The sequence below is a fragment of the Fukomys damarensis genome, unplaced genomic scaffold, assembly GCF_012274545.1.
Source record: "Fukomys damarensis isolate Sample0158 unplaced genomic scaffold, DMR_v1.0_HiC HiC_scaffold_23, whole genome shotgun sequence".
In the NCBI taxonomy this organism is placed as follows: Eukaryota; Metazoa; Chordata; class Mammalia; order Rodentia; family Bathyergidae; genus Fukomys; species Fukomys damarensis.
In genome coordinates this window covers 64,993,667-65,008,514 of record NW_022900935.1, presented here as the reverse complement: position 1 = coordinate 65,008,514, position 14,848 = coordinate 64,993,667, and the positions used below count along the sequence as shown (strand labels likewise).

Sequence of the window (14,848 nt, the reverse complement as noted above, 5' to 3'; positions counted from 1 at the left end):
CTGCGCAGGCGGCGGCGGCAGCGGAGCGGAGCGGGCAGCGGGCCAGCTCACAGGGGCTAACGCTTATGCTTGTCTTTTTTCGTTAAAAACAATTAGTGAAGCTAAAAGGTGATTTTAGGCTAAGGCAGATTAACAATTTGGAGTTTAAGCAGCTAAAAGCCAGCTTTAAAAACTGTTCAGAAGCCAGAGGAGAGGAGCCCTGCCCGCGGCTGCATTAAGCTGCCGGCCAGACCTCCTGAGTTGGGGAGCAGCAAGCACTGTGAGGGGAGGCTGAGGAGACCTCCCCTCTCCAAAGTCTCCAGATCCCCATCCCAACAATCAACCACATACATTCGGTGGCTCCTTCGACTGCAGGAGCGAAGGTGCGGTCACTGCCCACAGGTGAGGGCCTGTGGCTCCCTTTGTCCTTACCTAGAAGAGAGCGGTCCCAGAGGGGTTCTAAAGCAAGGCACGCCCCTAGGCCGTCTTTTCCTAAAAGCCTGCTCTATCAATTTGCTCTCAGAGGCAGGGTCTATCCTCCAGAAGGAGCCTTTGCCTGGTTCTTCCTGGGAACGCGGTACTTTGATGAAATAACGATTCAGAGAGAGATTGTGGCGAATTGAATTCTATGAAACATAAAAAAAATGTAGAATTCATATAATTCTTTGCTGAGAAACAAAACTGTGTCCTAGTTTTAATGCCCTATATAGCGGAAACCTCCATGTTCAGCTCCCAGAGCCCCCAGTGGACTCGGAGGCCACACCCTGAATGAGTCCTGGGCAAAGGACACAGCCCTGCGGCCACCTGACCCAATGTGGGGCAGAGTGAGGGTCTCGACTCCCACCCACAGCAGGAACCGAGGCCTCTGGGACAGCCAAGGCCTCATTGCCAGCTCTGCACAGAACCATGAGCCACTCTTTTCACGCACTGTACATTTTGCAGCGAATCAGTGGATAGACTGCCGTGCCATTTCAGGAAAACTTATCTACTGCAGCTTTACGAAGCATTTGGTAAACCAGCAAATGCTGAGAATGTTCAGTAATACCACCTTCCGGGACCAGATGCATGGCTCTGTATCGGCAAAGAATGTCCAAGAGAGCTTCAGTGTGAGTGCTGCAAAAGTGAGCACTGTGATCCTGTAACTGTGTAAGGTATGCAGAGAAAGTCTCTCCCAACTCCTAGCCCATTAGTCTTTCTATCCCCAGAGGCCCAACTTCAGGTTTGGCAAGGGTTTGAGAAAAGCTCCTCACTGTGGCCTGACTTGGGCCATACCATGGAGGCCAAAACTGGTTAAAAGTTACAGACTAATAACCAGCATTTCCTGCATTTACATTCAAGAGTAACTTCTAAAACTAAACTAAGTCTTAAAGTGGTAATAACTCAAAAGAAAATTTGTGGCTATCTAAAAATCATTTCTAAATTCCCCAGGTAACCTGACAGAACTGTTAGCCAGGGCCTGAAATTCTGAATTGTCAATGGCATCTAAGAAAACAAGCACGTGCCAAATATAATTTACATCGTTCTCAGAACTGTCTGGTACTGAGTCACAGGCCGTGAAAAGGCAATGGACCCCACAGGCCTGAGGTTTGTCGCCAACAGCTCGTGTCGAAGGGGACACGTGGATGTCTGCTTCACACAATTTGTTAAATACACGAATTTGTGGAGATTCCAAGTATTACAATAACCAAGGCACCTGTACGGGTACTGTTCCCCCAGGAGGACCTGAAGACCAATCGACCTTTCCTTCAGCTCCTCCAGCAAACAGATGGGACTCTTCCTGGTGCCCAGAACAACAGGCAGGGACTATGGGCCAAGCCAGTGGGGCCCAGACAAATCCTGCCTGGAGAAGTGGTGCACCCCACAGCCTTCGCTAATCCAAAACGCCCCTGACCTCAGACTCTAAACTCAGACACTCTGAGTGCTAATACACCACCACAAGCGGGGCCTAGGGCCAAGCTGTGGTCAGCACTCTGGCGGAACGGTGTTGTCCCATAGGACACTACCTGCTGGCTGTGTGGAGAGGGTGTGTGCGAAACGTCAATGGATTCTGGGTCTGGACTTGGCTCCTTTCCCCAAGATACCTTGTTATATATATGCAAAGATTCTAAAATATGAAAAAATAGAAACCGGAACAGTGCTAGTCCCAAGCACTCTGGATAAGGGATGCCCACACCTGTGGCTTCCGAGGTCCAGTCCCGGCACTGCTCTCAACAGTGGCAACCATGCAGCCCCCGAAGGAGGCTGCACCCGTGCTGACCCTTGTGGAATAATTTAATTTGCATATTATCAGGAGGAAAACGATGGTGAGCGTAAGGGGACTGCAGAAAAAGGGAACGTCATTCTGGGGAGCTAGGCTTTCTGTCCAGGGAGGAGAGAGCAGGATCACGAGCCCAGCTGTCGCTGCCTGCCGCACTGTCCCACGGAAGTGTTTCGGATCAGGGAGCTGCTGCCAATGTAACAGAACCTGCTTCCCTGAAACAGGTTCTCACCTCTCCAGTCACCCTTCACGACAAACCACAGGCAAGCAGTCACTTGCGATTTTCTAGCCAGACAGAGGAAGTGATGAGATGTTTACTGTAGACCCAAAAGAAACAGTATCCATTTCCAAGGTCATTTAAGGCCTGAATAATTTGGTCAAACCCAGGGTTATGTCATCTTGCTCCTATGTGTATTAAAGCCACAACTGCTGACTCCAGTAACCTAGAAATCAGCACAGACTCTCCAGGGAAAAGGTAGGTTGTTACACTTTCATGCTGAAGATGAAGAGAAGACCTGTAACACTGAGTATGTCCTCTTGGCCCAGAGCTGCTTCTAACAGACTGCTACCAAAGACCCACTCGTGAGCCATGCCGCATGGCCTCCCTGAGTGCATCCAGCTCTCTGACCTGACCGTGCTTCCTCAAGCAGGGTCTGTCCCTCAGCATCTCCCAGCATCTCACAGCATCTCCTGTGCACTGTGCACAGGAAAGACCTGTTAAGGAACTTGTAGGTTTCTTGTCTCTGTCTCTAAGATAGTGTCTTGCTGTGTATCCCAGGCTGGCCTTGAACGTAATGATCCTCCTGTTTCAGCCTCCCTAATGCTATGATTACAGCATATGCCACCATGCCAGGCTTTTTTTTTTTTTTTTGGTACTTGGGATTGAACCCCAGGCTTCCTGTGTGCTACATAAGCACTCTATGACTAAGCTGCACCCAGCCCTCTTTATTTTGTTTTAAGATAAGGTCTCACTAAGTTATTAGCCTTGAACTTACAATCCTCCTTTTCAGCCTCTGGAATAAATGGAATTTGTAAGTTTCTTATAAGCATGCCAACGTGTAGGAATGCTTCCAGAAGAACAGGGCTGAGGGTGAGTACAAAACACAGGCCCAAGCCAGCTCTGGTCTGTCCGGAGGCTGAGAGCTCAGACTTCTCCAACTTTTCATAGTCACAACAAACATATCAAAAATTATAAAACCTTAAGAAATCATTTTGGCAGAAAAATGTATGAAAAGTAAGAAATATACCATCTTTCTGATAGCTGTTCATTTGATTCTAGAATTTCTTTTGCAGATTAACCAAAATACTGCACCACAGGCAGATCCTATAAAATCCTAATGCTAAATCAAAGAGGCAGTGAGGACCTGAGAGGGACAGAGTCTGAGGGACCCGTGCCCCGCCTGGGCTCAGAGAAGCACAGGACGCAGTCCTGCATGCTGTGCAGGCAGCGCAGCTGGAGCTCTCAAAGGGCTCTGTTCTTGGCAGCTTTTGTGCTTTTCTGAAAAGAAACAGCACATGAACCAGATGTACTGGTCATCCTATAACCCTAGCTACTGAGGAGGCAGAGGCAAGATCATAACATTCAAGCAGCAAGACAGCGAGAGCGAGAGAGAGAGAGAGAGAGAGAGAGAGAGAGAGAGACAAAGGGCAGCTGCTCTGGGAAGGGTGGTGTGGAGAGCTCAGGGCAGAAAGGAACACCCATGAGCCTGCGGGTCCTTATTCCGAAGCCAGTGACACAGCTGAGGACGGGAGGGAACAAAAAGGAAGAGTCCACAAACTGAAGGGGTTGGGATCAAGCAGTCTTTCTCCCACTGTGATAGCTGGAGCCTTTAGGGAAAACAGATACTGAGGGTCTGGTCAGTGGACTATTTATACTTCTTATAGCAAGTTTATACAGCTGCACCTAAAAGCAAAGGTTTTTCCCTTCAATAAATACAAAAGCTACCCCTCCTCCCACCCACACTGCTAAATTAGAGGGTTATGATTCGGCAGCACACTGTGTAAAAGACCATTTATTCAAAACAAAGCCCTGAGGAAATTCTGCAGTCGTTCCTGGCTACTTTAATGAATTAAAATATCACAAGCACATATTTCTTCCTTTCCTTCCTTGAGATAGGGTCTCTCTCTGTGGCCTTGCGCTCAGTGTGTAACCCAGGCAGGCCTTGAACTTGTGGCAGTCCTCCTGCCTCAGCCTCCCAAGTGCTAGGATTACAGTTGTGCGCCACCATGCATAGCATGTTTTTAACATTCTATATTCCAAACTTATTCCAATTTCACAAATTGTCTCAATTAGCAGTGTTCTACTGTATATTCAGTAGTTACACAGAACACAGACACAAAAAAAAATCTATGTAACTTAAAGGTTTAAAACATTAGTGTAGGGCCGGGGATTTAGCTCAGCGGTTCGGTGGCCTGCCTTGCAAGTGCAAGGACCCGAGTTCGATCCCCAGTACCCCCCCAAAAAAATTGGTGTAACTTCTGGTACTTTGCAGGATGGAAGGGAAAGGAATAAAAGAATTGAGATGTGTAATATATGTGTACAGTTCCCCATAATTAATGTAATTATTATATAATGCAAATGTACTAATAATTTTTTTTAAGTTCAAAAAATAAATAAAATGCTTTCCACATCTTAAAAAAACCTCTGGTGGATGGGCTGAGCAACAGCCCCACAGTTCTCCCTGCTGAGCCGCTGGAGAAGCCCTAGGAAGGGGCTCCACGGGGCTGTTGTGCAAATGGCAGCCTCTGTGTCTCGGCAGCAGGGCATGAGGAAGGCGGAGAGCACCAGGGAGAAGGCTGGACCCGCCAGTGCTGCTAGCACGAGTGTTGTTTTTCTTTTAAGACAAAAGATGTCAACGTATGAGTTGCTTTTTCTAAACTGTAACCTCATACTCAGATTTAATCGCAGTGTTGGTGCTTCGTGATAAATAAGTGGGTTTTGATTGCACTCTGGCACTCAGTCTCTAAAAGGTTCGCTATCCCTGGGCTAGACTTTTAAATTCTCCTCTGTTTCAGATACACAGAATAAACTGTAGTGACTGGAGAGAAACATCCCAAACAACCCATGCCTCATGCAGTCCATGGAGATGCAACAGTAAAAACGCAGCTTGCTCTCTTCCTGCTGTGTCATGGAGCCCTGAGTGCCCTCTCTCAGCAAGGCCAAGTTTCACTCCTCTCTGTCTACCTTGCATCTGAATTAAATAAAGTACCAGCTTAATCTCCTCTTAGTATCAACCAGCATCTATAAGACACGAAAGAGAAATATTTAATAAAGTGAAAGGGGCTTACCTGCCAGCCCTTGTCTGCAGTCCGATAGTATGGGTAGTTTTTAGTGATGTGTGTATAGATCCCATTTAGGGTGAGCTGTTTATCAGGAGCCATTGTAATTGCTTGTACTATCAACTGTGCATAGGAATAAGGTGGCTTTGAATCATCCTGTATTAAAAAAAAGTGCAGTAGTTAACACATTTTTTAAGCTAAAATTCAAGATTTCTTATTTTAAATGTTCCTCCAACAATGCTTAGTTTTTATTATAAATTGAATACAATTTGGAAAACTTGGTGAAACAAATGGGAAAGTGACTTGCAAACCTCTCAGAGTAAACTCAAAACAAGTGTTCAGTGATATTCATTACTTCACAAGTGTTTCATGAGGACAGATCACACTAACTATTCAGGTGTGATCCAAGCTTTTCAGATAGATCCGAGAATAATATCGGAACAATGTTGATTGGACTCCTATCATAGAACTTTTCAGCTCTGCCCTGTGAGGACCCACCGCTGAGAAGTGGCTACCCTGGAGGCCTCACCGCACTGCCTCCTTGCTACTGGTGTGTGTCTCTACCTTCCCAGACCGAGCACAGAGAGGCTCACAATGCATTTATGATGGCTGAGCAGATGCTGCTGTGGGCACACAAGGGCAGCCAGGGCCTTCACATCTCAGAGAACCCCGCTTTGCAAGGAAGGGAGGGGTAGTTTTTTTCTTTTTTTCACTTAGCACTACACTTCCCTATCAGAAAACATCTCAAATATGCCCTTACTGGGCTACGATATCTTTTTGTTTTTTGTTTGTTTTGTTCTGGTACCAGGGATTGAACTCAGGACCTTGGTGTTTGCGAGGCAGACACCACCATTGAGCTAAGAGTAACCCCGCTTTGCAAGGAAGGGAGGGGTAGTTTTTTTCTTTTTTTCACTTAGCACTACACTTCCCTATCAGAAAACATCTCAAATGCGCCCTTACTGGGCTACGATATCTTTTTGTTTTTTGTTTGTTTTGTTCTGGTACCAGGGATTGAACTCAGGACCTTGGTGTTTGCGAGGCAGACACCACCATTGAGCTAAGAGTCCCAGGCTGGGCTTCCATTTTTTTTTTTTTTTTCTTTTTTTGGTACCAGGGATCAAACTCGGGTCCTTGTGCTTGCGAGGCAGGCAGAGGAACCACTGAGTTAAATCCCCAGCCCTGGGCTACCATATCTTAATCAGTATTCCCTAAAGGGCATTTAGGTCCCTTCTGATTTTGTTTTATATAAACTTTGTCCATTTCCTTCAAGAGAAATTACGTATTAGGTCGAAGAACAAAAACACACAGACTCGTATTGTGACTATGAGCAAATGCATCCAAAAGGGGCGCTGTGCCTTCCCAAAGGGTGCACTCCATCGTCCTCCGCAGTGGCTGGGAGAGGTGCGGAGTGAGCTCAGCCCCACACCAGACTGATGCCCGCCTGATGCCACCCCCACCCCACATGCCCAGAGTCCTAGCAGCCCTCACAACACAGGTGACAGAGGGAGGGCTGCGGTGGGGCCAGATAGGAGACCAGAACATTTACCTTTGGGCTGTCTCCACCAGAAGCTTCTTTTTCATTTTCCGGCTGTGAGTTGTCAGCCATTAAACTGAGGTCAGATGGCATCACACGGCCTATTTTGTACCCTGAAGACCCCGCTCCCCGGGGGCTGGATGGGCAGGAGTTTGCAGCACTGCAGAAGAGAAAAGGTTGCTCCTTTAGCCTACTATTGAGTGCACACCATATGTGCTTCGGTGAGAGGCTCTGAGTCAGGGAAGATAAATGGGAAAATTTTGTAAAGCAAGAGAACATCAGCATTTCCAACAGGCAAATGGGACTCCCGCCATTTCTGTGAAGCCTGTGATTGCCCCAGGAAGCAGAGCAGATACCATCGTCGCGTAAAGCACTCTCCATGGCACTGCCCCCCACGAGGAACACGAGGCTCCAGATGGCTCCAGACCTCACTGAGGATCTGAACGACACACAGTGGGTCCAGAGCCACTCACCCTGCCCTCTCGGAACTGGGACACCACGGCAGAGGGCAGGTCCGTCTCGAGGGCAAGGCCACGCACAGCCTCGTGCTCCAGAAGGCCACTGCTCAGGTCGATGAGGCATCCTGAGAGCAGGCGGCACCTTCTCACAGAAGGACCCGGTCGGGCCTAACTTCACCTCAGGCCTGACCGCGGGCCATGCGCACTGTGGTAAGCACAGTGTGTCTCAATACATAAATTTAAAAAATGAGCCACTGAAACAGAGATAAGATTTTTTAGAAACGCAGTAAGTTACAGAGACACTTGGAGGAAAAGACAAATACTGTGTTAGGCATGGTGATGCAGGCCTATAATCCCAACTACTATGGAGGCTGAGGCAGGCGGATCACAAGTTCAAACCCAGCCTGAGCAATTTACTGAGACTCTGTCTCAATTTAAAATTTAAAAAGAAATGGGTGTGTAGCTCAGTGGCAGAGCACTTGCCTAGCATGTAAGAGGCCCAGGGTTTAATCTCCAGAGCTAGGGGAAAAAAATTGTTTTGACTCTTCACGGTCCTTTGAGGTTTCATATAAATTTTAGGATGGGTTTTTCTGCTATAGCAAAATACATCAGACATTTTGATGGAAATTACACTGAATCCGTAGACTGCTTTCAGTAGTGTTGACATCTTAATGCTGCTAAGTTTTCCATCTTTCAATCTATGAACATGCGATGTTTCCACTTGTCTATACTCTTGAATTCCCAGAAGGCTGGTCAGACACCAGCTTCACAGCGTAATTCAGAGCAGTCTGAGTCTCCTTATGACACTCTTCCCTTAGTGGGCCACACAGAAGTGAGGACAGGTGACAAGAAAGCCCTCCCTGCCTGCCAGCTGCTTCCTGTGCACAGCCTGGACAGCAGCGCTGACACTGCAGAGAGGAAGTGTGCTCTCTCCTAAGTCCGTTTGCACACTCCCAACACGAGGCCCATGTGCCACCCCAGCAGACCACAGCCAGCAGGCCTGGTCTGCACCCAAGCCCGCCCGGCGCCAGCAGACCAGCATAGAGGGCCTGTGGCGCTGCCTGCACCTCTCAGGCTACGGGGCTGTGCTCAGTGCTGCCACCCTCTACTTCTGAGTCACAGGGTTTTTCTCGAGTAAAAGTGACATGACTTGGTCACTTTGGTGTGTACAAACTGAAGTACAAATTTTCAGAATTTATATGAAATTGTACCAAATTTAAATTTAAAACCTGTATCAGACTTTAGACCAATCTATAAATCATGACTTTAACTCCATTAAAATGAATCCTAAGTGAAGAACCAGGAACAAGTCAGGTGTGGCAGTGCATACATGTAACCCCACCTACTCAGGAGGCTAAGGTAGAAGGATAGTGAGTTCAAGGCCAGCTTGGGCACCTTAGCAAGAGCCTGCCTCAAAATTTTTTTAAAAAGGCTAGACATGTAGCTCAGTGGTAAAGCACTTGGCTACCATGCAAGCAGCCTGGATTCCATCCCCAGCACCTCAAAGGCGGGAGAGGAACACATGGGAATTCCATTTCACGATGCAGAGATTGTTGGCAGCAGTCTCCCAAAATTCAAAAGGCATTTTAGGCACCCATACTGTCTCTGCTCCAGGGGAGCAGGAGGACGTGCGGCCTTGGGCGCACACGTACCTGATGGTGCCTGTGGGGGACGGCAGGGGGCTGATAAGGTGGGCCATGGTGTCTGGAATGCTGATGGTGAGGGGGGAGATGTGTGGCTGCACGGGCTTCACCGGGGACTCGGGGGCCTCTGGCTTCTCCCTCTTCTCACTGGACAGGGCTGTGAACGTTATCTTGATGTTCGTGCTCGGGAACCTGAACGTGCACCTGGGGAAGCAAACCACATGGTTAGCACCTGTCTGCTACCCACGGCAGGGACGGGGAGCACGCAGCCTCCCACTGCCACGCTCACCACCAGGTTCAAAGCCCTAATGCGCCAGGTCACAAGGAAGATTCTCATGACAGGGAAAGCATGGGAGCCATTCGATCTGAGCTACTCCTTTTAAAATAAATCCACGAGTAAGCTTCAGGTCTTACAGTAGATTTAAAACACAATGGGGAGGCAGCTCAGAAATGGAGTGCTTGCCTAGCATGGGCGAGGGTGGGGAAAAAATAAGTGAACAAATGAACAAAAAAATAAAAAATAAAAGCTTGAATACCACTTGGTATGTATTACTCCTTTCAAAGTATATAAATATATCTCAGTTACTAAGCACAGACAGTTTTGTGTTAGGTTCTTTGTTGTTGTTTCATAAATACAAGCCACTCCCTTTTTATGGAAAAATAAAAAATCAGCCAGGCATGGTGGTTCATCCCCATAATCCCAATTCTTGGGAGGCTGAGGCAGGAAGATCACAAGTTCAAGGCCAGCTTGAACTACAGAGCAAGATCCTATCTCAAAAAGAATGACAAAACAAACAAAGCAAAACAAATCATATTACCTTTTTCAATGAGCAAGCAAAAGCCAGAGACATTAACTCTCAGGAGGCAAGGCTTACAACTTAGCACTCTGATCCATGTTTAATGAATGTGGCTTGCTCATTTATTTTGGTGCCACATGAATCAAATTCAGGACCTTGCACTTGCCAGGCAGGTGTGAATGTGGCTTCTTTGACATGACTCAAGTACATTTAAGAAAAAGTTAAGCCTACTTAAAAGATAAAGCCAGGCATAGTGGCACAGACTTGTAATCCCAGCACTTTGGGAAACTGAGGCAAGAGACTCACACGTTCCAGCCCAGTTTAAGCAATTTTGAGTCCAGCCTAGGCTACTTAGCAAAACCTTGTCTCAAAACAAAAAAAATATTAAGGGGGGGTGCGGTGCACTAGGGAAGTAACTCAGTGCAAAGGCCCAATCCTCAATACCACAAAAACAAAACAGACCCACCGACTCACACAGTCTGGTCTCAACCCTGAGTGCAGCTGAACACCACCTTACTGTGGTCCACTGACAGTCAGACAGCCAGGCCTACCGAGACCAGCTGTGCCCACCTGTCCTAGACACTCCTGCCACATGTGGCAGTCAGACATGGTCACACTTCTGTGTGCTGATCTAAAGGTGACACATGCCTGGTCTCCCTGGGCAAGAAAGGGCCGTGCTCACCTTATCCCCTGCCACAGTCTGCACGCACCCACACTTGCGGCGAGAGGCAGTGCCACGGAGCCCTAAGAGGTAGGAGGCTGTGGCCACAGGCGTGCACTCCTCACCAGGAGGCTGGCTCTGGCCTCACCCATCTCCTGCGCACTGAGGCCCAGGTCAGGACCCAGCAGAAAAGCCCTCTCTGGTTGCCAGTGCCACGTTTTCCTGAACGACAAGCCAAACCTATTTCTCTCTACTCAACCCCCCAGGCCATGATGTTTGGTATTCAGCCACTGGAGCAGGAGCAGCAGAACCGGGCCAGCCCGCTCCTCTCAGCCACAGCCATCAGGACCCTCCCTCCCTCCCGCCCTCCTTCCCTTCCCCGGTGTGAGGTGTGCCCAGGACAGTCAGTCCAGTAGTCTCCACCTCAGTGCAGCCCCTCCTTGCTGTCCCGGACCCCACATGCCATCAGGTCCGGCCCCTGGGGCTCTGTCTCATGACACACCCTCCTCCCAGGCCTCAACCCTCCATTTATGCTCAATCCTGAGTGAGTGTACCGAGACCCACAACTCTGACCTCCACACACACCTGGGTGATTTCACCCTAACCCTAACCTTCACAGCTGTCTTCCCGTGCTCCGAGCCCCCGACCACCTGCCCAGAGCCCCAGCCGCACCAGCTCTGAGTCTCACTTGGCCCATGCAGCACCCTCCCCAGGGACCTAGATCCCTCAGGTGCTCAGGAGTCACCCAAGCCACCAGTCAGGACGGCCAACCACCACCTGCACCTCACCCACAGCCCCAGTCAAGACTGGAGAAACAAGCCCTGCTCATCCGGGTGGCCTTCTAGAAGATGGCTGTGGACATGAGATGCGAAGACTGAGGCCTAACTGGCCTCCTCGGAGCACGAGGAGAAAAGGGGCACGCAAGCGTGCAGACACGCTGCAGGGAAAAGGAGAAACACCTGAGAGCCTGTTGTTTACCCGGACAAGTACCGCGGGGGGAGGGACACAGATGAGTCCTGTGGAGCTCTGGCTGCTTGTGCCCGTGTCTGAGCGCATAAAGCCACGGTGCCAGGCACTTGGGGTTCTACGCTGAAGGAAGGCAAGAGCCTCAGGACTTGCAGAATTTAACCTGATTCTGTGTCTATTTTTCATCCTGTTCACCCCTGGGTCAGGTTTGTGCTCAGATTGTAGGCTGCTTCCTACAGATAGACACAAACTACATGTCAATGAAGGGCTCATTCAGAGGATTGTGTGGGTAGCTACCAGAAGTCAAAAATATAAACAAGCCAACTGAAAAGGCGGAGACCACAACAGACACGCGCCTCAGACGTGCAGCAGGAATACACAGAGCAGGGCGTCCCAACCACTTCCAATGATACAGTGCACACGAAGACTCAGCCACAGGAGGCAGAGACGAGAGGAGACCAGCCTGGTGGCCCAGTGAGGCCTGATGAGGCATCACTGACTACCATGAGGACAGTGGGCTGAGGAGACTGAGCGCCAAGGGTCTGGTGGGTGCACAGTGGTGCGGTCCTGAGGAAAGGCAGGCAGTGGTTTTGAATAAACTCACCTATCCAGGTAATTACCCAACCACACCACGGCACCACTGGCACCGACCCGAAGAAGGAAACATTCACACAGAAAACTGTATCTACTGTTGAACATGCCCAGCAACTTCACTCCTAAGAGCCAAAACCAGAAACTACTCAAATGCTCTTTGGCAGAAGAGCAGGTGACAAAATGGCTCTGCGCATACCTGCCCGGCCCTTAGCAGAAAAGGCCAGTCCCCACAGGCTGCCCTGGTATGATCCCATCCACCGCGTTTTCAAGATGCGCACATGGGCGGCGAGCCCAGAGAGGCAGCACCGAGAAGAGCTGTGTGCACAGCAAGGATGCAGAACGGTGCGGCTCAAGGGATGCCAAGACCCTGGCGCAGTCCCCACACAGGGGCGTGGGGGGCAAAGCTAAGGAAAATACACACGCCCATATCCAACTCAGGTCGCCACACCCGTGGCCCCATCCCGCCTGTGCCGCGAGGTTATCAGCAGGCCTTTCTGCCCACGGACTGGCTGCCATGGCCTGCACTAATGCCCACAGAGACCCCACCACAACGGTCTGCCCCACACTCCAGGGCCCAGTTCTTCCGTGTACGTCTGCGCCCAGGAGCCAGAGTGAGCCTTTAAAATTCACATCTGCCCCTGGAGTGGACATACAGACCAGATGGAACCAGCTCCAAAACCAGGCCTCGTCTGCCCGGGGTGAGCCCTCCCTCCCGCATGCACATCAGGTCCCTCTGCAGACAGCCCGAGATAACGAGAAAGCACGTGACAGAAGAGCGCAAGGCCGCAGTGAGCACCCCGGCATCGCCCTTCACTGCAGTCTGTCACCCGGTCGGCGAGACCCTGTCCCACAGAGTGCACGCTTGCAGGTCCTGAGCTGTCCAGCACGCAGCTCCATTTTCACACGAGGAAGACGAAACAAAGGCGGGCTGGGGAGAGGCCACCGGCAGCACCAGCTCCAGACTTGGGCCACTGCCGCTCCGGGCCTGCTTCCCTGAAACAGTACCAGTGTTTACTAAAATCTGAAGAAGGCCCACAGTCCCACTTCAAGGTGTCGGTACTTTCCCCAGGTGGGCATCTGCTGCCCACCAGCTCTGTCCCGTGTCCACCCTGGGGTTTCTGCAGGATGAGCCTGTAGCTGGCTGTGTGTGCTCCTGGCCTGCGCACACAGGAGAGGCCCTGGTCGTGCACATGGTCCCAAAAGGACAGGCCAGGAAGGGGTGACCCCAGCTCTGGAGCAGCCCTCAAGAGCCCAGGTGTCCAGCTGATGTTTTGCTTTGCTCAACAGAACTAAGCTAATGAACACCAACCCGGGATGCTGCCTGCTCCTCACCGAGGCCATCACTGGATCCCACTGCCCAGGTTCACCCCACAGGGGCAGTGGGGCTTCACTCTGAGAGCAAGCTTCTACATGCAGGGGCCATGGGTGCGCTGAAAGCTCTCCAGAGCTGGGCATGGCAGTACAAACTGTCATCCTAGTACCGAGAGGCCAAGGAAGGAGGAGGATAACATGTATATCCCAGGCTGGGCAAATCAAAACAAAAATGGGATGGGGGATGCAGCTCAGTGCAAAAGCCCTGGGTTCAGTCTCAGTATAAATTTTAAAAAAGCTACCAGATACCCTGGCAGCTATGTCTTAGTCTGGGTTTGTTTGTTTTTTGAGACAGGATCTTACTGTGCAGTTCAGGCTGACCTTGAACTTGTAGCAGATCCTCCTGCCTCAGCCTCCCATGTGCTATGACTACAGGCAGGCACTACCACGCCCAGCTTAGTGTGGGTTCCAACTGTACAAGAAAGCTTCTATCTGGGAGACTAATCAGTTACAAGGTGGGCCTCCTCTTCTGCACAGACAGGCTTCGTGAAGGACACAGATCAGCACAGCATGGATCATGTAACCAGCATCAGCTTCTGTATTTTATACCGATTGTGATTCTCATTATAATCTATCTTTCTTTCTCTTTCCTTCCTTCCTTCCTTTCTCTTTTCTTTTTTATTGAGACAGGGTCTTGGTGGCCTTGAACTTACTATGTGGTCCAGGCTGGCCTTGAACTTGCAGTGATCCTTCTGCCTCAGCCTCCCAAGTGCTGGGATTACAGATGTGCATCACCAAGCTCAGAATATGAATCTTTTTACAAGCCTGACAAATATGACAAAAGTAAGAAAAGGGACAGACTGAGAAATGCACAAATGAAAAGGAGACCAGGTAGCGTGAGCAAGAAGTCAAAGACCTCAGTAAAAACTGACCCCATGGTGAGTCCCAAGAGCCTGAAGTACTAAGCAGGCCAGACAAGCTGTGTATCTCAAACTACAAATCCCAACTACGGCCACACCAACAGTGATAGTGTCAAAGTCACCGGGGTACCTGACAAACTTGTGTTCTTTACTTGGACAGATATTAACACGATCCAGAGTTGTACAAAAATCCTGCTCCCAAAGGTGGGTACAGTGATGTTCTTCGGTAATCTCAGCACTCTGGGAAACTGAGACAGGAGTTTAAAAGTTTAAATTCAGCCTGGGTAATTTACCAAAACTGTCTCGAAGCAAAAAATTTCAAAATGACTACATACTGGGTGTGGCGGGATGAAACTGTAATCCTAGTACCCCGGGAGGCTGAGGCAGGAGGACCAAAAGTTCAAGACCAGCCAGAGCAACTTAGTGAGCCCTTCTCTCTCAGAAAGGCT

The 14,848-nt window shown here is 49.7% G+C and overlaps 1 protein-coding gene across 1 annotated transcript in view; it reads right to left on the bottom strand.

Annotated features, from left to right (window-relative positions):
* The window catches only part of Foxk2 (forkhead box K2), a 39,906-nt gene that overhangs the window by 13,444 nt on the left and 11,614 nt on the right, over positions 1-14,848 (bottom strand). The window contains 4 exon segments of the mRNA XM_033767436.1: positions 412-605; positions 5,525-5,671; positions 7,062-7,209; positions 9,160-9,354. Of these exon segments, the coding sequence (XP_033623327.1) occupies positions 412-605; positions 5,525-5,671; positions 7,062-7,209; positions 9,160-9,354 (684 nt within the window).